At 42.9% G+C, this 23,704-nt stretch overlaps 1 protein-coding gene across 5 annotated transcripts in view; it reads left to right on the plus strand.

Moving 5' to 3' along the window:
• MEGF6 (multiple EGF like domains 6) overlaps positions 1-23,704 on the plus strand; it is a 276,556-nt gene that overhangs the window by 224,458 nt on the left and 28,394 nt on the right. For all 5 annotated transcript variants that reach the window (XM_033922100.1, XM_033922102.1, XM_033922103.1 and 2 more), the window contains 8 exons: positions 4,673-4,804; positions 6,007-6,135; positions 7,821-7,952; positions 9,311-9,439; positions 10,530-10,658; positions 13,797-13,925; positions 19,405-19,533; positions 20,636-20,764. In XM_033922100.1, the coding sequence (XP_033777991.1) occupies positions 4,673-4,804; positions 6,007-6,135; positions 7,821-7,952; positions 9,311-9,439; positions 10,530-10,658; positions 13,797-13,925; positions 19,405-19,533; positions 20,636-20,764 (1,038 nt within the window). The remainder of the gene's footprint in view (positions 1-4,672; positions 4,805-6,006; positions 6,136-7,820; positions 7,953-9,310; positions 9,440-10,529; positions 10,659-13,796; positions 13,926-19,404; positions 19,534-20,635; positions 20,765-23,704) is intronic.

Consider the following 23,704-nt stretch of genomic DNA (forward strand, 5'->3'; position numbering starts at 1 on the left):
GCTGCCGTGCGGCTACAGCTCCAAAGCCCTTTAAATCTCCATGGGCTTCGGGGCCATTACCGTGCAGCAGCCGCTAGCGCGGCTTTGTAGAAGACCAGGGTTAGTTCGGCGCACCTGTCTTAATTTTCTTAATTGGCTTAATCAGTGCTGATAATTGAAAGCACCATTAAAAAACAACTAAAAGGAAATTAAAACCAATGAATTGGCTGGTAGGCATCTAACTCAGGAGGCACCTACTCTGAGGGGGAAGATTCTGGGTGGATTTTGGGAAAATCTAATTTCATTTAGGAGCTTAAAAGTTTCACTTATAAATTTAAGCCTGTTGTTCATTTGCCGAATTTTATTTTTATTTTTTAAATTCTTTATTGATTTTCAAACTACAAATGCGCAATAAATGATTCACATATTTGCACGTTACATAATAAGTGCAACAAAACTTACAAATACCACTGCATAATGAAATTTCCCCTGGCTGTAGGGAGTTCCCGACGTAGTCTCGAGAGACTACGGGAACTCCCAGCAGCCATTTCCTCATGGCGATCTGCACGGGGCAGGAGCGTAGGAAGATCGCTCCTGCCCCGAAAGCCCTCTAGACCACCAGGTAAGGCTGGAAAGGCGGCAGGGAGGAAAAAAAGATGGATTTTTTTTTTTTACATTAAGACAGTTTTTTTTATTTTCCCCCTCACCAGAAAAAAATCGCGATTATATGAAACCGCGAGTGCAGGAACAGCGAATGGGGAGGGGGAAGTGTAAACCATTCTGGGCTCCCTTGGGAGAACAGTATAGAAAAATGAGTAATTAAATGTATAATAATGGATGCAAAGCATGCACAAGCATGCAGAACACATGCTAGTGCTGTAACCAACCTTAATAACTATGTCTTTGAATGCTAGGAAAAACTTAATGCACAACACATTTGCATGTCATTAAAATGTTGATATACTGTAGTCCATTGGCCTTAAAGCCCGTAGGATCAGTCTCCTCTGTTCTCACGCAAATTATCAATGTGTGGCCAAGGATTTCTCAATCAAGAGGAATTTAAAAAAGAAATCAAAGCACAGCAAACGTCTGCCCAATTATATTCCAGAAGTTAGCGAGCCTTTTCCCAATTCCCAGAGAGCTATCAGAGCCAGTCCCTGAGTCATTAGCAGGCAATTGGAATCTCAGTAAATCTAGACTTCAAAGACTAGTGCTGATTTCTAAGAAGCCATCCAACTTATTTCAGTCCTTTCTGCTAATAGTTATTAAAATGCATTTTTCATCAAGTGGAGGAGTAGCCTGGTGTTGAGTGCAGCGGACTGAAATCCTAGGGAATTGGGTTCAATTCCCACCGCAACTCCTTAAGACCCTCCATTGCCCCAGTTACAAAAACTTAGATTGTGAGCCCATGAGGGGCAAAGAAAGTGCCTGCATATGATGTGTCCAGGGATTCAAGACAAAGTTAGACAAGTTCCTGCTGAACAAGAACGTGCGCTGGTATGGCTAGTCTCAGTTAGGGCGCTGGTCTTTGACCAGTGGGCTGCCGCATGAGCGGACTGATGAGCATGATGGACTTCTGGTCTGACCCAGCAGCGGCAATTCTTATGTTCTTATTAGTAGAAGTCCTGTGCTCCCATATTATCTATCCAACTATGACCTTCTTGTACTTGTAACTATGTATGTCTAACTAAAACCTAGTTGTACTGATCTACCTATACTAGCAACCATACTGAATGTCCGTGTCAAACTGACATAAGAACATACGAATAGCCTTACTGGGACAGACTAATGGTCCATCAAGCCCAGTAGCCCGTTCTAACGGTGGCCAATCCAGGTCCCTAGTACCTGGCCAAAACCCAAGAAGTAGCAACATTCCATACACAATCTCAAAGAATAACAAGATTCCAGAGCCCCAAAGAGTAGCGGCATTCCATGCTACCGATCCGGGGCAAGCAGTGGCTTCGCTCATGTTTTTCTCAATAACAGACTATGGACTTCTCCAGGAAATTGTCCAAACCTTTCTTAAAACCAACTACGCTATCCACTCTTACCACAACCTCTGTCAATGCGTTCCAGAGCTTAACTATTCTCTGACTGAACAAATATTTTCTCCTATTGGTTTTAAAAGAATTTCCCTGTAACTTCATCGAGTGTCCCCTAGTCTTTGTCATTTTTGACGGAGTGAAAAATTGATCCACTTGTACCCGTTCTACTCCACTCAGGATTTTGTAGACTTCAATCATATCTCCCCCTCAGCCGTCTCTTTTCCAAGCTGAAGAGCCCTAACCTTTTTAGTCTTTCCTCATACAAAGAGTTCCATCCCCTTTATCATCTTGGTCACTCTTCTTTTAACCTTTTCTAGTGCCGCTATATCTTTCTGAGATAAGGAGACCAGAATTGAACGCAGTACTCCAGGTGAGGTCACACCATGGAGTGATACAGGGGCATTATAACATTCTTAGTCTTGTTAACCACCCTTTTTTTAATAATTCCTAGCATCCATTGTAACTTCCTGGGTAACTGACCCAACCTCTTGTAATGTAATCCAACCTTGAACTGAATAGGTAAAGGCGGAATAGAAAACCTGATTAACATAACATATCCTGATGGTTATGCCTCTGTAAAATGTAGTGTCCTCCCATTTGCTAAAATGTCCTGCTCTTTTTTAATCTGGTGACTTATTATGGCTCTAAGTTTCAAGGAGATTCATGTTCCTGTCAGCCAAATTTGGTTGATCTGAATGTCATTTTTTTTTCAGTGTAGATATATGTTGGTTTTATGTGCTTGAATAACATGAAAGTCTGTTTTCATTTGCTATGGTTCTTGGTGCTCAATTTAGGCATAGGCATTAGAGAACTGCTTCTGACGTTAAATTTTCCTAGATGTTAATCATCACTACAGCCATCCTAACATAACTCCAGACTCCGTCCCTTCTTGCTTGCAGCGCCATATGCCTGGAACAGGTTGCCTGAATCAATACGTCGTGCTCCGTCCCTGGCAGTGTTCAAATCCAAGCTAAAGGCCCACTTTTTTTGAAAATGCTTTCAACTCTTAACTCCCCCTCACTGCTGTCAGATACCTAGACCCACTATAACCTCCCCAACCCTGAAATGTCCTGTCAAAATTAGATTGTAAGCTCTTCTGAGCAGGGACTGTCTATTGTATGTTAAAATGTACAGCGCTGCCTACGCCTCTCAGCGCTATAGAAATAATAAATAGTAGTAGCTTGTCCTAGGGAATAGCCTGGGCATATCCCTGCAATAGGAACACCAAAAAGAGAACGTTTATCGTGGGATCTGTGAAGATTTCCTGTTTCCATGGAAACAGACAAGGGACAGGAATGCCTTGCTGCAAGGCCTGAGAGTGTGTGAGGTTTTTGCAGGCCGCTCCACCAAATTTATTTTTGATGTTGCTACTGCAGGACTGGGCCTGGCTGATCTCTTACATAAATGGTGGTAATAGGAGAGAGAGGAGGTGCTGGGTCAGGGCAAAGGCTTTGGGCAACACGAGGTATTTATTTATTGAATTTGTTTTCTATCCCGTTCTCCCCGAGGAGCTCAGAACAGATTACAGGTAGTCATCCTTGGAAAGACTTCATTCACGTATTACTCCTCTCCCGGTTGCTGTGGCCATCAACTGATTCCTAATATAAATACAGACGCGCAAGATGGTGTTTTATAACACTGACTCCCCCCCCCCCCCCGCCTCCTTTTGAGTTACATGTAAGATGTGTGCATTGGCAGATGTGTACATAGATCCAAATCTGTGCCAATTAGCTGTAATTTAATGCCAATATTGTCTAATTCAGTTTACACCCACGTCTAGTCTCCTCACCTAAATTTGGCTGCCCAACTTTGGATGACCTATATAGAATCCAGGGTAAATGTGGCCAGTGCCTGCATATCTGTTGGTTCTGCCCCTGGACCACACTAGCATTAACCAGAGAATGCCATGGCGGTCAGAGGGGATATTTAGCAACACTGCCCAGTTAAATGCCACTGAATATCCCCTTCTAGTCTGTTAGACCCACCCCCTCCGATGCGATCTGATTTTCAAAACTGGGAACAAAGTGCCAGGTTTTGAAAAGCCATCCAGACATGCCCTCTAAAAAGAGGACATACCCGGGTAAATCCAGACGCCTGGTAACCCTACCTCCACAGCCCAGCCACGGTGGTGAATATCACTGTAATCAGAGGCTCACATTGGATTAACTTTTATTCCCTGAGTGGTTATCCAATCTCCAGCATTTGCAACAAGAAACAATATGGAGCAAAAACCTCACTGAAGCAATAAAAAGAGGAAGTCCATCTCTTTAAATCATTTTGACTGCTTTTTGGCAAAAAGCCCAGAATATGTAAGCATCCCAGTGCTGTAATTGTGTGTAGTATCATACCTGAGAAACTCTATAAAAAAATAGCTGTTATACAAAAGGAGGGATGTCCGGGGAAATCCGTACATCTGATAACTCTACTGTTAAGTCCAGTTATTAATAACTAGATCTTATTGCATAAAATGAGACCTGTGTTAAAATACGAGCAGTATTCTACATTGATAATCACACCCTTAAGCCATTCCTCGAAGATCCACTATCAATTATTTACCTGATAAAGAGGCATTGGCTCTGGGAGGTTAGGAAGGTGGCCTGTGATTTCATCCACTCAGTAGCTTAATTCTTGCATGTCTCCAATTTCAGATTGCCCAGTAGGACACTGGGGAGTGGGCTGTCAGGAGATCTGTCCCTTATGTGAAAACAATGCGAGCTGTGATCCCCTGACTGGAACTTGCCTGTGCCCCCCAGGTTTTGTGGGAAATCTCTGCCAAACAGGTAAGTGCTCGGTGCACAGATTATTATGAGAAGGGGACTGGAAAGCCATTAACGTGAGCTGGGTGAAATTGCTTGCATGCAGTACTACAAAGCAAGGGATTAACCTTGCTCATCATTTGCATATTAACAATTTTACATATGATATATCTTTAGAAGTGAAAATGTTACTTGGAAGTTTCTGGACCCCTGTTCGTTTACAAAAATTAGACAGTTCTAAATCTAATAGATGCTGGTACTGTCATCTTGATGTAGGGACACTGGATCATCTGCTGTTCTATTGTCCTTTGATACTTAACTTTTGGAAGTCAATATGGGGGACAGATTAATACCGTACCGGAGGTATCAGTTCCATTGACGTATGAGGTAGTTATATGTGGAATGTTATTGCATATTAAGCCGCCCATGGACCGCTATAAATGCCGGCTTTTCCTAATTGCAAATGATTACTCGCAATTGGAAGAATTGGGATCGCCTTAGTTTTCCTTTCTGGTGGGCGAGCTTATGCTTAACTTATAAGTATGAGAAAATTAATGCTGACATGCTGGGGCATAATAAGATATTCAAATTAGTTTGGGGTCCTTTGATGTCTTTTGTAGATTTGTTATAGTTGTCCTTTATCTTTATTTTCCATTGTATTGCACCCACACATCCTAGGGGGTGGGAGCGGGGGGGTGGGAGGAAGGGAGGAGGTATATATTTTGTTTTGGTATTATTCCTGATGGTAATGATGGATGGGGGAGGGAATTTTTATCTTTTGTATAGATTCTGATTGTTGATAAGTGCTTATTTGATGATTATTATTTGTATGTAAATTGTATTGCACTTTTTGTTGGCATTAAAAACTAAATAAAGTTTTTAAAAAAAGAAGTGAAAATGACTAGTGCTTTTGCAAGATTTGCTTTTCCTACCCCCCATGCTGCCACTCTTGGTAGCTTGGAATCTTGTTACTCTTTGGGATTTTGAATTCTTGCTGCCTTTTGGGATTTCAGAATCCTGCTGTTTGGGATTCTGCCAGGTACTTGTGACCTGAATCGGCCACTGTTGGAAACAGGATACTGGGCGAGATGAACCTTCAGTTTACCCCAGTATGGCTATTCTTATGTTCTTATCTACATTGTGCAGTTGCTAACTGGAAATTCCTGGTGAAACATCACCTGCCCGAGGGAAGCCAAGGTAACATGGATTTCTTCTCTCTCTCCTAGTGTGTCCAGCTGGCTGGTTTGGGCAAGGCTGTCTGCTGAGATGTGCTTGCCAGAATGATGGCCATTGTGATCCAGTAACTGGGAAATGCAGCTGCTTCCCAGGTTGGACAGGATATAATTGCAGAAGAGGTAATGATACTTTGGCTCATTGCAACAAGTTTGCACTATGTTGATAGCTTTCATCTCTGCATTTAGACACTAGGGGCTCCTTTTACTAAGCCGCATTAATAATAATAATAATAATAATTTATTTCTTATATACCGCTATACCGTGAAGTTCGAAGCGGTTTACAATAAAGATACATTTGACAGTACATGGGATAGAAACGGTTTACAATAAAGATACATTTAGTCAGTAAGTGGGTTACAGTAAAGATATATTTTGTCAGTACATGGGATGCAAGTGGGTTACAATACAAGTGGTTTACTATCAAGGTGCAATTTGTCAGTGTAAGGGATACAGGTGGGTTACCATAAAGATACATTTAGTCAGTACATGGGTTTAACGCGCGGAATAGCGGTAATTTCCTATGTGCGCTAAAAACGCTAGCGCACCTTAGCAAAAGGAGCCACAGATCGTGTTATTTTTTTGGAAATATATACCACACAATCTACCATGCTCAGTAAAAACAAAAATGATAAAACTAGTTAGCAGAGGCAACATATTTAATAATAATATTAATAAATATATTTATATATCGCAATACCTCACGGTTCAATGTGGTTTACAAGAGGTAAGAACTGTAAAAACACAGCAAATTTACTCCACAAAGCACAGTATATTATATAAAATATAAGATTAAGACATTTTTTTTTTATTGAAACTTCAGAGATAGTACATTCAGAAATTGTAGATTTTACATATTTACCAAACAGATAAGATCAAACCACTAAAACTTTTGCTCCAAAGTCCTGCCTGAAAGGATAGGGTTCTATTAAGAAATCTATTGTATACACAACCTTTTATTGAGGGGGGGAAAAAAATAAGGTTGTGTTTCGTGAAGAACGTCTTTTCTCTACATAGTCATTTTAGCTGGCGTTAGGAATTACTCTGCATTACTAATATAATAATAATAATAATAACTTTATTTTTCTATACCGCCATAGTCAGGTGACTTCTAGGCGGTTCACACTGTAAGAAGGCTGGACATTCAGCGAATAACAAGGTCACAATACAATACAATAAGTCAACATACAATACAAGACAAAACAATACAATACAATACAATACAATACAATGAGTGTATACAACACAGTACAATATAATACGAGTCTAAATATAATACAATACAATATGTCTAAAGACAACACCATACATAAGTCTAATACAGTATCGTACAATGAGTCTAAATATAATACAATAGTGAAGAGGGGAAAGTTACAGATTGGGGTTCAATGGGTAATGAGTAACTGAGTATTTCTTTAGAACTTCCATTTGAATTGGAGTACTATGGATAGCGAATATCTGAGTACATGAGGGGCATCTTGAGAAAGAAAGAAAGGCGTTTAAAGGGAGGGGAGTCCTAGTGCGGGAGGGGACGATTTTAGTCCGTGAATTTTTCGAATAGGGCGGTTTTGATCGATTTGCGGAATGCACTGTAAGACAGGTTGGGTTCGTTTATGTAGTTTTTCAGCCAAACTTGCTGTCTGTTCGCTTGGAACTGCTTCATTGTATACCTGAGATACTTTAAGTAGTAAGCTGACATTCCAGTGCTTCACTGACAGTATATCAGTTTGTCACGCGCTCTTGGGAGTCCCCTTTTTCTTAGTCGTCTCTCCAAATCCTCTGTCTCTAAACTGTGGTCTACTTGCAGCCTGTGATGTGGGTCACTGGGGACCAGACTGTGTCAACACCTGCAGTTGCAGTAACGGCGATGGCAGCTGTGATCCGGTAACAGGACAGTGCATCTGTGAGGCAGGTTACACTGGAGCACACTGCGATCAGAGTGAGTGCATAACGTGGGATGGTACCACAGTTGATATTCCAATCAAGACCCTACTGCAGGCCTCGAGGGCCGCAATCCAGTCGGGGTTTCAGGATTTCCCCAATGAATATGCATGAGATCTATTTGCATGCACTGCTTTCATTGTATGCTAATAGATCTCATGCATATTCATTGGGGAAATCCTGAAAACCCGACTGGATTGCGGCCCTCCAGGAGGGACTTTGACACCCCTGCCCTACTGTGTTTTATTTTCAAATTTCCTGTAATAACATTCTAATATATTGAAAATTGTTGGAAACGTGAAGGCAGATTTTAGAAAAAAAAAATTGTATATGTGTCTCCCTCCATATTTGCAGTTTCAGCATTCGCAGTTTCAATTATTTGCGGTTTTTAGCTTGCTGGCTCCTCCCCCCCCCCTGATGTCAGCTTGCATAGAGAAATTGCCGATTCTAAGCGTTTACAGGGAAAATTGCCGATTCCCAGCACTTTCTTCACCATGTTTTGCCTCTCCTTCAGGAACAGGCCAAGCCTCCTGCCATGTAATTTGTGGTTTTTAATAGAAAACAGGATGGTTTTTAATAGAAAACAGCGAATTACATGAAAAAGAGTTCTGTTAATCCCCTATCACAGCGAATACGGAGGGAGACGTGTAAATCAAAATTGAGATGTTCAGGTCAGGACATGCCAAATTCTAGTAGTATTTTAGAAAAGAGTCTTGCCTTTTCTAAAACATTTACATGAATGAAGTCTTATGTGCTGCCTACGTGCTCTGACAATGCGCATTTTGCGGTTATCAATCTCTAAAATATCAACAAGGTAAAAGAGACAACGTATACATGTAGTTGCTGGTTCATATATGTGGATGTTGGTATTTCAGAACATGCACATGTATGTCTGCCATTTCACAGACACATACAGTCATGTTAAAAAAATTAGGACATGGGGCGTGACTTGGGCGGGGCTGGGTAGACCTGGGCGGGCCTAGGGGCGGGGCCATGGGTCAGCATGGTCTCCAGTTCTTCCCTTTCTGTAGCAGTGGCTTTTTTTCCATGGACAAAAATCCCTTTGACATGAACTCCCTTAGCATCTCTTTGTCGTTTCACAGAGGCTTATTTTGCTATTTGATGGATTGTTACTAGCAAGCAATTGGCCACGTGAAGAAGGTTGTACTGAGCAGGGTTGCCTAACTGGCTCTAGTTTTCAGGGCTAGTGGATTCATCTCTGGTTTTTCCCCCATTGCAGGCATGGACTTGTAGAGCCAGATTTTATAAACGGTGCCTAACCTAGGCGCCGCCTAGTCGATTTCCACGCGCCGCTCCCAATGGTTTAATTGCTTTTAATTGGCGGTATCATTGCAGAGTGTCCTGAAGGATTGTATGGAACCAGCTGCCGACATTGGTGTAAATGCGCTAATGGAGCCACATGTGACCACGTCAGCGGTGCCTGCACTTGCACAGCGGGCTGGAGAGGCACATTTTGTGAACGCCGTGAGTATACTGCTTTTGTATATACTTTGCAGATAAGTGAACCTATCAGCTGCAGGTTATTTTTGGCCCAATCCTGTGGTCCTAGTATTCGTTACTTGAGTGGTTCCCAACCTATGTCCAATTTTCTTGGCATCTGAAGTAAATATGCAAGAGGGTGAAGTATATACAGTCAAACCTCGGTTTGCGAGTAACCCGGTATGCGAGTGTTTTGCAAGACGAGCAAAACACTCAGCAAATGTTTGACTCGCAAACCGAGTGTTGACTCGATTTGCGAGCACCCCTCCCCCCGATAACCGGCATTGCTCCCCCCGCTCGCAAAGGCTCCCTTGCTCCAACCGGCACCCCCCCCCCCGCGCGAACCGGCCGCCCCGCCCAAACAACTTAAACTTACCCCCCACCCCGTCTGGCACCGGCACGCAGGCACAGATCGTGCCGAGATTCTCGGCAAGAGGGAGAATTAGAAGTCCTTGAGCATGCGCAGATGCCTGCGTGCTGGTGTCAGACTGGGGGGGGGGGGTAAGTTTAAGTTGTTTGGGCGGTTCGCGCGGAGGGGGGGTCTTTGTGATCGGGGGGGAGTGAAGGGGTGGGAATGTATCAAAGCGAGTTTCCATTATTTCCTATGGGGAAACTCGCTTTGATAAACGAGCATTTTGGATTACGAGCATGCTCCTGGAACGGATTATGCTCGTAATCCAAGGTTCCACTGTATATCTATCTATCTATATATTTAGATAGATATATATCATGAATAATTATTGTGGTTAGAGAGTCTGGAAGCCCAAATTTGAGACCCGAATTTGGATATGGCTGCATCGAGTCTTAGATGACTAGCTCTTGGCCCAGACATCAGGAGTACCCTAACTATGGGATTTCTGAATTATTTTAGAGGCATACCTGGTGGTTCAAGCTATCTTAGTGAATATGCATGAGATGAAATTGCATGTCAGCCTAGCCTTTAGATCCAATTTGTGCAACGTTTTTCCGTGCATATTTAGAATGCTTAGCCAGAATGAAAGGGATAGTCTTCAGAAGCACCTCGCAGAAAGGATGGGTCTCTCATTGATTCTGTCTTGTGGCTCTGTCACTGCAGCCTGTCCTGACGGCTTCTATGGCATTGAGTGCTCACTGGCCTGCAACTGCCTGAATGGAGCACGCTGCAAGCATTTAAGTGGAGCCTGCGTCTGTCCAGCCGGCTGGACTGGCCTTAGCTGTAACCAAAGTAAGTGCTGATTTGCAGACTTATGTTTTTAATTCCCTCATTTTCCTTCTGTTCATTACCCCCCCTCGCCACCCCAGGCAACAAGCTCAGGCGTCTGTTAATTTTCTTGCTGGCTGAGGGCTGGATGAGGAGTCTGCCTTGAAAATGAAACCCTCATCCCGGCGCCCTTTTCCCATGCACAGGTCCGAGAGAGTATTAGACATTTGCAATCCTTGGCTTCTCTGGAACTTTGAGATGTACCTGATCCCTCTGTAGTACTAATGGGGCAGCAGAGAAAATCCAATCTTCTCTGCTGTTTATAGCAGAACCAAGAAACAAAAAAGAACCGTGGAAGTGATGTTCCTGGTGCAGTCTTTTATTGAGTCAATCAATTGTACCATATAACATTCAAAAAGCAGAATCCACATGTGTATAAGATGGTATAGACCCAACGCGGTCCGTGTTTCGGCTAGACCGCCTTCTTTAGAGGTCCAAAGAGTCAACCAAATGTGGATCATCTTTAAATATATGGAACCAACCTAGGGATAATGGCAAAAATACTTGGAATTTAAATTGAAAATAATAAAAGATTTAAATATAAAAAAGCAAAGACTGCCATTACAACAACTTTTTGTTTTGTGTGACTCATGAAATCTGGAATATTAGATTTATATAGAGATTTTAGAATCTACTGAAATATAAATTCTCAAATATTTGAATTTATCTTCCATCCATCGAAGTGGAAAATCAGGACCCCACTGCATGCATAAATTATTATTAGTAGCCAAAGCTTCAGATTTATCCATATTTAATTTGAATCTAGAAAAATCACCAAACTCAACAAAACTTTCCAATAAAGACTATAATGAAATCCTAGGATTTGTTAAATGCACTAAAATATCATCTGCAAAAGCAGGTCTGTACAATATTTTTGTCTGGGTAGGATGGTTATACATTGAAGAAGCTCTTTTCCATTTTTAAAACTCCCTATCATCAGATTCTATATCTATATTATGCTAGTCCAGGGTTGGGCAACTCCGGTCCTCGAGGGCTGGAATCCAGTCGGGTTTTCAGGATTTCCCTAATGAATATGCATGAGATCTATTTGCATGCACTGCTTTCAATGCATATTCATTTGGGAAATCCTGAAAACCCGACTGGATTCCAGCCCTCCCCACCCCTGTGCTAGTCTATTAACCAAATCTGCACCAGTGGTGTAGTAAGGGGGAGGGCGGTCTGTCTGGGCGCCGTCTTGGGAGGTTGCAAGCACCTGTTCTCCTCTCCACCCCTGCCCCACTTCTTCCCCCCCCACTACCGTGCGCACGTGCCCTTTCCCTTCCCCCGCACCTCTTTAACGATCCCTGCACGAGCAGCAACACCAACCTGCTGCTCACGCCAGCTCTTCCTCTTTTGTCACTTCCTGGACCCGTGCCTAGGAAGTGGCGTCAGAGGAAGAGCTGACGTTGACGCGAGCAGCAAGATGAGGTTGCTGCTCGCACCTGGAACGTTAAGAGGTATGGGGGAAGGAGCATGCACGCAGGGCAGGAGGGGGCGGGGAAGGAGCGGATGGGGGTGGGGGGTGGAGAAGAGAGTAGGGGAGGGACGCCAATGCCCCGGGCGCCTCTCATCCTTGGTACGCCACTGCTCTGCACAACTCAATAACTGAACAATTCCTATCTCCCTATAGAACTGTATCTTGTATGCAATGTACCAATTAGTATACCCATAATTTCAAATTTTAAGTCGCCTTGAATCTGTTTTGAACCTAGTACAACTCAGAAATTCCAGATTAGATTAGTAGCACTATAGAAATGATAAGTACCGTGTTTCCCTGAAAATAAGCCCTAGCAGGATTTTCGGGGTAGGTCTTAATTAGGTTTCAGGTTTATTTAAAAATTTGATATACCGCCTTATCAAATTTCAAAGCGGTTTTACATAATATAAAAACAAAGTATAAAAAGAGCGTACGTTAAAAACAAATTACAAATAATGCTACAAGCAATCAAACGCACTGACAAACATTGACTTACCGACACAGGATGGAGAAGGGCAGAAATACAATTTGTAAAAAGAGAAAGCGGGAGAGAAGGACCAGAACAAAAGGAAGGGGAACAATAAAATAAATAGTCTAGTATTTTGTAAAATAAGCTAAAATGATTAAAATATGGCATGGAACAGGTTTCCATTACCGTCCTTAGAAGGACTATTATACACCGAAAGCATCTTTAAAAAGAAAGGCCTTCAAGTTACTTTTAAATTTATCCAGGGATGTAATTTCTCTTATATAATTTGGTGCTGAATTCCAGATGGTAGGGGCCGTAACAGAAAAAAATGCTAGTACACATAGTATTAATGTATCTTAAAGAGGGGATGGATAGCGTAATGTACGATGGTGGGTATGGAGATAAGTAGCCTGTTAATAAAATCAGGTTAGCTGTAAGTTATGGTCTTGTATGTCAGTAACATTATTTTATAGGAAATTCGATGATCTATAGGCAGCCTTACCCCCAAAATAAGCCCTAGTCCCGGGATATGCCGGCAGTTTCCTTCCCTTCCTCCCTCCCATCCCTTGTGCAGTAGAACTGCCTCCCCCCCAAAGCACCCACCATGCAGCCAAACCCCCATCCTTCCCTCTCTCCCATCTGAACCCCGCTGACTGCGAGCGATCCCTACATATCTCCCTAAGCAGCATTGGGCCGGCAGCACTCTAAACAGGCAGCTTCGGCCTTGTCGGCCCGTGAATTCACTCTGCTGCGTGTTTAGAATGCTACGTAGGGAGGTATATAGGGCTCGCTCGCGGTCAGCAGGGTTTGGATGGGAGGGAGGGAAGGATGGGGGTTCGGCTGCACAGAGGGGCGGGTGCTCGGGGGGAGGCGGTGCTTGCTCAAGGGTTCTGATGCACAAGGGATGGGAGCGAAGGGAGAAAAGATGCTGCACATGTGGGGGAGAGAAAGGAAAGAGGAAGAATTGGGGTAAAGGAGAGGAAGGGAAAGATGGTCATGTACATACCCCGAAAATAAGACCTAGTGCATTTGTGGGGCCTAAAATTTATATAAGACATTGTCTTATTTTCAGGGAAACATGGTAGTAGTAGCAATATTTCTCTCTTGCCTGCATCCAGATTTGTCTAATTATTACTTCTATGTCTCTTACATCCAGCATGCCAAGACAATACATTTGGGGAGGACTGCCGAGAGATGTGTAACTGTTTCAATGGGGCTTCATGCGATCATATCACTGGACGGTGCATTTGTGCTCCTGGGTGGAGAGGAGTCTCCTGCCAGCAAGGTACGGTAAAGCGACCTCACAGAGCATCTTCATCTGGATGGGATGGACCGACATTTGAAACTGGAAGTGGCACTAGCATTTGTAGGTCATATTTGGAGTGTGCGACTCCATTTTGAGTATCTGTCTTCTGGAATAATCCCAGTACAAGAAAGGCATTCATATAAGAGGGGGTTAATGTTCAGATATTTTTCACATGCAGTCTTCCCAAGAATGGCCAGCTTTTCGCAGCGTTATAACAGTGGTGCCTCCGGACCTTAGCACCATTTATGCGCTGTGTCTCAAACGGTTCCTCTGAGGCGCTTAGATCAGAATCGCAGCAAATCTACATGTACCTTCCCCATTTCAAAAAGGAACTCTATGTACTGGACTTAATATTTCCACCTGAGGATTCGCAGCAGCTCCCCTGACAAGTGTAAGATTTTAAAAGTGCTTAAGTAGGTTTTCATAATGTTATCTTTTATTTTAATTACTAGTCTTTAAGACCGTTACATTAACGGGTGCTAGAATAGATGTGTCTGTCTGTCTTTCTTTCTGTCTCTCTGTCTCCTTAGCCACTGTCTGTCTGTCTTTCTTTCTTTCTCGCTCCTTGGCCGCTGTTTGTCTATCTGTCTCTCTGGCCCCCTGTCTGTTTGTCATTCTTTCTGTCTGTGTCTCTCCCTGGCCCCTTGTCTGTCTGTCTTTCTTTCATCTGTCTCTCTCCCTGGCCCCCTACCTATCTCTCTCTTTGCCCCCCCCCAAGCAAACCAAGATTGCTGCCTGCCCCCCAGCACACCCCTCCCCCCAAAGCAGCCCCTTTTTCCTCTCCCCCTCCACTTCCCTGTGCAGCAGTAGCAGCCGGATGCCTCGCAGCACCTCAAAAGACACCCTCCTGCCATTGCTTTCACCGCCACACATGCCGCAAGCCGACACACACGCCGCAAGCCGACACACACGCCGCAAATGGAACATGGCACAGAAGCACAAATTACGGTGGCAGGGATCACACCGTTTCAACTGCGGATGCGCGGATAAGGGTTTTATTATAGAGGATATTTACTTTTAATCTTATTCTAGAAAAACTCAGTTATCTCAAGCATTTTCCCTGTCTGTCCCAGTAGACTCACAATCTTTCTAATGTACCTGAGGCAGTGAAGAATTAAGTACCTTGCCCAGGATCCCAGCATGGGGTTTGAATCCACAACCTCAGGGTGCTAAGGCTGTAGCTCTAACCACTAGGCCACACTCTCCTCCGTAAGCTTGATTAAAGAACGTTTTCATGCACACTTTATTGGGTTGCCTATAGTTGTTACATCTTAACGCCAAAAGGAAGCTGTCTGTGACATGATGCAAATCCCATGGTGAGTGCTAGCAATAAATTAGAGACACTGAGATCATACTCCATTTAACCTGGCTTAGAAGTAAGATTCATTACATTCATGGCATAAGCAAAACGAAGCAATTTGGAGTCATTGTCCCAAATATATATTAATTATCTTTCGTGACAACACATTTTTTAAAAAAACGAGGGAGGATCTTCGGGCACTGACACTGGCACGTCCTGTGCATTGGTGCTGGTGCCGGTGCCCAATCGGGTAAGAGATGTTTTGCGGTGCTGGGGGGGATGTAGGATCGCGGGGGAGGGGGGGTGACGCGAGCGGGGGGAGGATGCCGGTTTGCAGGGGGGATGCCGGATCGGAATGAAAAAAAAAAATTGTACAACACGCTCACGCGTATAACGCGCAAGGTTATGCACGGTTTGTAAAAATCGTGTATAACGCGCGTGTTATATACGTGAAAATACGATAGATAAAGTACTGAGAAGGGTGACGAAAATGATAAAAGGTTTGGGATGACTTCCCTATGAGGAGAGGCTAAAGCTTCAACTTGGAGAAGAGACAGCTCAAGGGGGTGATAGGATAGATGTCTATAAAATATGGAGTGGGGTGGAGTGGAAAGGGTAGATGAATTGCTTGTTCACTCTTTCCAAAAATACTAGTACTAGGAGGCATGCAAAGAAGCTACAAACCAGAGAAAATATTTCATCACACAACTTGTAATTAAACTCAGTAATTTGTTGCTGAAGAATGTGGTGAAATCAGTTAGCTTAGTGGGGTTTAAAAAAGGCTTGTGTAATTTCCTAAAAGAGAAGCCCATAGGCCATTATTGAGATGGCTTGGGGAAATCCACTGCTTATTCCTAGGATAAGCAGCATAGAATCTGTTTTGTTACTTGGGATCTAGCTAGGTACTTGGGACCTGGGTTGGCCACTGTTGGAAACAGGATACTGGGCTTGATGGACCTTTTGGTATTTCCCAGTATGGCAGCTCTTATGTTCTTATGTGAGTGAAATATAGAATAACCTATTGTGATATCGGTGATGAGGCTGGCTCTTAGGCATTGGTGGAATGAGGCATTATGACATCACAGTCTCAGCTCTGGAATGCTGAAGTTCCATCTAATCAAGCCATTGTGACATCACTGCTGAGGTTGGCTCTTAGGCATTGGTGGAATGAGGCATTATGACATCACAATCTCAGCTCTGGAATGTTGCTACTCTTTGGGTTTCTGCCAGGTACTTGGGACCTGGGTTGGCCACTGCTGGAAACAGGATACTGGGCTTGATGGACCTTTTGGTATTTCCCAGTATGGCAGCTCTTATGTTCTTATGTGAGTGAAATATAGAATAACCTATTGTGATATCGGTGATGAGGCTGGCTCTTAGGCATTGGTGGAATGAGGCATTATGACATCACAGTCTCAGCTCTGGAATGCTGAAGTTCCATCTAATCAAGCCATTGTGACATCACTGCTGAGGTTGGCTCTTAGGCATTGGTGGAATGAGGCATTATGACATCACAATCTCAGCTCTGGAATGTTGCTACTCTTTGGGTTTCTGCCAGGTACTTGGGACCTGGGTTGGCCACTGCTGGAAACAGGATACTGGGCTTGATGGACCTTTTGGTATTTCCCAGTATGGCAGCTCTTATGTTCTTATGTGAGTGAAATATAGAATAACCTATTGTGATATCGGTGATGAGGCTGGCTCTTAGGCATTGGTGGAATGAGGCATTATGACATCACAGTCTCAGCTCTGGAATGCTGAAGTTCCATCTAATCAAGCCATTGTGACATCACTGCTGAGGTTGGCTCTTAGGCATTGGTGGAATGAGGCATTATGACATCACAATCTCAGCTCTGGAATGTTGCTACTCTTTGGGTTTCTGCCAGGTACTTGGGACCTGGGTTGGCCACTGCTGGAAACAGGATACTGGGCTTGATGGACCTTTTGGTATTTCCCAGTATGGCAGCTTTTATGTTCTTATGTGAGTGAAATATAGAATAACCTATTGTGACATCGGTGATGAGGATGGCTCTTAGGCATTGGTGGAATGAGGCATTATGACATCACAGTCTCAGCTCTGGAATGCTGAAGTTTCATCTAATCAAGCCATTGTATCATCACTGCTGAGGTTGGCTCTTAGGCATTGAAGGAATGAGGCATTATGACATCACAATCTCAGCTCTGGAATGTTGCTACTCTTTGGGTTTCTGCCAGGTACTTGGGACCTGGGTTGGCCACTGTTGGAAGCAGGATACTGGGCGTGATGGACCTTCACTCTGTCCCAGTACGGTAATTCTTATGTAGATTATATAAATGGTATTCAAACACTGCTACTGAAAAAGATCAGCACTCATGTACCAGGACTTACCTGCTGAAACCAGTTGTAATGCCCAGCACCCAGTTCGGACGCAACATCCCCAATATTCTGCAACACTTTGCACAAATTCTAGGAATACCCCTGACGGCCCCCTTTTGGGTTGCACACTATGGGATTTGTGCGCACATTGCCATAGAAAGATGTGCGTTCAAATCCAAATTGGTACCACTTAGCACTCTGTTATGGTCGCTAATTGGCTCATTATCCAATTTAATTGGGCATATGTATTGGGTTGGCGCTCAAATTATAGCACCCAATTTGGGGTGCCATATATAGAATTTAGGGGTTAATGCCTCTCTTTATAATGTCTCTTCTTTCAAATGCAGTTTTCTAAAAGGTTAAAACATCTCAAGTGTTCTGCTATAGCATAGGAGCTAATGACTCCTGGACATTGTAAAAAGGCTTCACCACTCAAATTATTTAGATTTAAGGTATATCTCTGTTACAAGACTCTATAGATAACCACCTTAAATAAGTTTGTTTCATTAGACCTCAGCGGTGTAACTGTGGGAATAGCAAACGCCACACACAGGTTAATAACACCAACTTCTTCATTGGTCCAAAATTCCTTAAAGTGCCAGTGCTTTTAAAGTTTTATAATTTTTTTTTTCGATTTTAAATCTTATAAACATGGCCAGGGGTACATATTCCGACATAGGACTATGTTTCGCCATAGGCTGTTTCAAGGAAATCCCCCTCTAGATTGCCGGTTCCACTTCCCCCTGATAGAACTTAACGATACGGGGGATGTGGAATAGAGAATGACACAGTGACAAAATTCATCACCGTTCCCGTCCCCGTGAATAACCACGGGAAATAATCCCATATCATTTTCTAGTGTCTATTTCATCCTCTGTCTCTCTACACCAGCATTCTTCAAAGCAAAGCTTTTGGGTCAGTGGTTGTGGCCATTCATACTCTGATTCTTATGGGAGCCAAGGATAATGAAGCCATTGTGACATCACTGATGTGATTGGCTCTTAGGCACTGGTGGAATGAGGCATTATGACATCACAATATCTCTGGAATGTTGCTGCTCAATCTCAGCATTCTTCAAAGCAAAGCTTGTGGGTCAGTGGTTGTGGCCATTCATACTCTGATTCTTCCCTCTTTCCTTAAAGAATGACATGAAGATGGTTTCCCGCGGTTATCCACGGGGACGGGGACGGTGATGAATTTTGTCACCGTGTCATTCTCTAATGTGGAACTGGCAATCTAGAGGGGGATTTCCTTGAAACAGCCTATGGCGAACCATAGTCCTATGTCGGAATATGTACCCCTAACCATGTTTATAAGATGAGTATCTATTTAATTATTTAAAATCGAATCAAATAAATTATAAAACTTTAAAAGCACTGGCACTTTAAGGAATTTTGGACCAATGAAGAAATTGGTATTATTAACCTGTGTGTGGCATTTGCTATTCCCACAGTTACACCGCTGAGGTCTAATGAAACAAGCTTATTTAAGGTGGTTATCTATAGAGTCATGGACATTGTAAGCATATTACACACAGTTCACTAGACTGACTTACTTGTCACTAGGAACAAATTAGACTAGAGTTTATTTGAGATGCTTGTCTAAAAATATTTTGGAGATTCTTTGTTTGAAAGGAAAAGCTGAATTAGTCGCCTGAATGCTTTGAGATAGTTTTAACAATAGAAAAGGGCCACACCAGTTGGTCCCTTGTAAATTATATGGTAGTGCCACTCGCCTTTTATGCTGTTGAAACACTAACAGAAATCATATTTTAATATAATTCTACTTTTTGTTCTCTCCAGCATGTCAGTCCGGCTTTTATGGGGTAGACTGTCATCAGCCGTGCCTCTGCAGAAATGGCGGGACATGTGACCACATAACAGGTCGCTGCGCATGCCCAGATGGGTGGACGGGATTGGCCTGTGAACTGGGTAAGCAGGGCTTTATTTATAGTGTACCAACGTCTTCTGAAGATTTTCAGAGGTTCACAAAGTTTGAGATTTTGCCACTTGAGATTTTATTTTTCACAGTCTCGTCTTGACCCCAAGTCAATAGGACACACCCAGCCAGTCAGGTTTTCAGGATACCCACAATGAATATGCATGAAATGAATTTGCATGCACTGATTCCATTATATTCAAATCTATGCTATACATACTTGTGGTGGGTATCCTGAAAACTTGACTGGGTAGGTGTAGGATTAACAGATTTCCCAAAAATTAAGTATCAAAGGACAATAGAATAACAGATGATCCAATGTCCCTATATCAAAATGACAATGCCAGCATCTATTAGATTTAGAACTGTCTAACTTTTGCACATGAACTGTTAGTTGGCTTCTAATTGCTACTTAACTCTCATCAAAACCAAAAATTTTTACATTGAAAATATATTTATAATTATGGGAGGGGGTATATTGTTATAATATAGGTATAATCAATATTTATGAATATAGCATATGTATGTTAAATTTTGAATATAATATCTGTGAAAAGGGTGGGTGGGGGAGAGGGTAAATTTATGTATTTAAGATGATAATAGATAGAATTTCAAGTGATGTGTATGATTCAATTGATGTAATATTGTGTACTTGATGGAAGCTGGAAAAATGAATAAAGAATTGGGGGAAAAAACCCCAAAAATTTTGGCATGCAGAGAACATTACATGGCAAAGACAAGAATATCATCAATGCAGTCAGCAAATTGAGCATGTAAAGATGCTTTTGCCACCGAACCCTGTTACCTGAGTTCAACTCACTGAGATTGTGAATTCCATATTTGTGCAGATTTATTGGTTTTTAAAATCTAATTTTCCAATAAGTGATCAAAGTGGAGTACGTTAAGAGGCAGTTCAGCTTCATTGCAGAACTATACTGTCGATGATGAGGTTTACAGGACTGTTAGGGGTTGGTTTTTGTTTTGTTTTTTCTTTAGTGGTGTTGATACTCTAGAAATCCCTCGTCAATCTTTTGATTCTGAGCCATGGTGTGTTTGGTAAAAATTGATTATTCCATGAAATAACTCTCTCACCAGAATGTGCCCAAGGGACCTATGGTGCTGGTTGCCAGCAAAGCTGCACCTGCTTGAATGGAGGCCTCTGCGGTCATAAGACGGGACAGTGCCTCTGCCGTACAGGCTGGATGGGACAGAACTGTCAAACACGTAAGTACAGGGGCAGAAAGCTCCAAAATATGGCTTGTTTAATGATTCAGGGCCCCGCCAATATTCAACTTGGCTGTCCTAAGTTAGCCTGGTACCTACTGGGGTATTGCTGCTCAATGTTCCTGCTAAGCTGTGCAGGCATCCTCCACCTGCATTCCTGCCAGTGGGGGGTGCTGTTTCAGTATCACATTTTCAATAGCAAGTTCTGCAGGGCTCCAGAGGACCTTCATTTCCCTGACAATGGAAAACACAATATTGAAACACCACCTCCTACTGGTAGCAATGCAGTTGTAGGGCTCACAATCAATTTAGAGGGAACATTGCTGACACTGAATATTGGTAGTGATCAGATAACTCCTGGCATGCTGCTGAGCACCTTGATGTTCGAAGCTGGTAGCCAGATAGGGGATAGCACTGAATATTCGGGTCTAATTTAGCTGATAGAAGCAGGCATTTAAAGAAACACTGACCACTGCTGTCTGAATATTGCCCCCTTATTATTCAATTTTCTGTCCAATGAGATTATAAATGGGTATGCACTCCACGTGCACTATGGATGCATTGATGGTGGTTGTATTGTCTTGTATATACTTTCTAGGGTTTTAAAATAAGTTTTCGTATTCATATGTTTTGAGAGTTATGGAAGTCTTTTGAATTTGACATGAAGTATTTTTTCTTAGCACAAATATAGCAGGGGTGTCAAACTCAAATACACAGTGGGCCAAAATTAAAAACTTGGACAAAGTCGCGGGCCAACCTTGATATTTATTGACAAAATGTGTATAACTCCAAAAGGAATCTGTACAATATATTTTTAAAAAAACTATATGTTTTAAAACAGCAAGGTGCAACTAGCCCATGACTGAGGTAAATAGCTGAGCCAAACTTAAAATGGGAAAACTACAAAGGGATTAAAATCAAAAAGGGCCGAAATAAAATACCATGTGAATTAGCAACATATGTTTGAAAAAGCGTAAAACTGTAATCATAATAAAAACCATTACGTGAAGCAGAGAAAACGAACAAGTATACAGAAAAACACTAGCACCGGAAAAGAATGAGTACCAGAAAACAAAACGCCAATATTAGAATGTGATCAAAAGACTATATACAAGAAGGGATTGAAAGAAGAAAAAATGATGAAAAAAATCAATACTTACCAAAAAAGCAAATGCGGAAGAGTCCAGTGCTACTGTGACGCAGTGTGAGACTGTGAAGAGAGCCGGAGAACGCTGCGGGAACTTGTAAAAACGTCAAATGTGATGACGTGCCTAATGGGGACTTGAGCCGATTGGGTCAAAAAACTGTCTACCGGTGGGCCAGCTCTGGTATTTTCTCACGGGCCTGAGTTTGACACCCCTGCTCTAGAAGAAAGGCAGGGAGGGGGGATATTATAGAGATGTTTAAATATCTCTGTGGCTTTAATATAGAAGTGGTGAGCCTTTTTCAAAATGAAGGAAAGCTCCAGAATGAGAGGGCATAGGATGAAGTTAAGAGGTGATAGACTCAGGAGTAATCTAAGGAAATACAGAAAGGGTGGTAGATGTGTGGAATAATCCCCCCCGGTAGAGGTGGTAGAGACAATGACTGTGTCTGAATTCAAGAGTGTGGGACAGGATTGCGGAATCTGAGGAGACAGTAGATGCTGCGAATGGGCAGACTGGATGTTTCTATGTGGCATGTCTTCTGCATGAGTTAAACACTGCATTCAACCCCAGTAATGGACACATAAAACCCTCGGTACCTGCATGGTTAGGCTTTGTGGTAGCTTTCTGCTCTGGCCCTCTAATTCCTCAGACGTAATCAAAGTTAAGGCATGTTTGCAAACCTTTCAGTTCATCTTATCATCTTATCATCAAACTTACATAAGTACATAAGTACATAAGTAGTCGCCTCCGCCGGGGCAGACCAGAGGTCCATCCAGCCCAGCGGTCCGCTCACGCGGCGGCCCATCAGGCATATTGCCTGGTCAGAGGTCCCTGACTAATTTTATTGCCTACCTCTACAGTTATCTCTAAACCTTCCACTGCTCTTATCTGTACCCCTCAATCCCTTTGTCTTCCAGGAACCTATCCAGGTCATCCTTAAAACCCTGTACTGTGCACGGCCTCCGGAAGGGTGTTCCATGTGTCCACCACCCTCTGTGTGAAAAAGTACTTCCTTGCGTTTGTTTTAAACCTGTCCCCCTTCAATTTCATCGAGTGACCCCTTGTTCTTGTGGTTTCTTTCAAATTGAAAAATCTGTCTTTGTCAACCTTTTCGATGCCCCTCAGGATCTTGAAGGTCTCTATCATATCTCCTCTGAGTCTCCGCTTTTCCAGGGAGAACAGCCCCAGCTTCTTCAGTCTGTCAGTGTATGTAAGGTTTTCCATACCCTTAATCAGTTTAGTTGCTCGTCTCTGGACTCCCTCAAGCATTGCCATGTCATTTAACTTGTCAGCTATTTCTTTTTCCTCCCTCACTACTCCCTTTCTATCCCCATCATCCAAGGGCCCCACTTCCTCCCTCGCTGGTTGCTTCCCCTTTATGTACCTGAAGAATGATTTGAAATTTTTTGCCTCTCCCGCTAGTCTCTCTTCATATTCCCTCTTTGCTCTCCTAACCACTCGGTGGCACTCCTTCTGGCTTTCCTTGTGTTCCTTTTGGTTGGCCTGCGTTTGATCCTGTTTCCATTTTTTGAACGATGCTTTCTTGTTACTGATCGCCTTTTTTACAGCTGCCGTTATCCATGCTGGGTTCTTTATTCGATTTTTCTTGCACTCTTTTCTGAACCTGGGGACGTACAGGTTCTGTGCTTCGTGCACCGTACGCTTGAGCAGGGTCCAGGCGCTTTCTACGGACTCTACCTTCCTTGTGCTGCCGTTGAGTTTCTTCCCCACCATTTTCCTCATTGCATCATAATTCCCTTTTCTGAAGTTGAGCGCTGTTGTTGTGGTTCTT

This window comes from Geotrypetes seraphini, chromosome 15 (genome assembly GCF_902459505.1).
Source record: "Geotrypetes seraphini chromosome 15, aGeoSer1.1, whole genome shotgun sequence".
NCBI classification, from domain to species: Eukaryota; Metazoa; Chordata; class Amphibia; order Gymnophiona; family Dermophiidae; genus Geotrypetes; species Geotrypetes seraphini.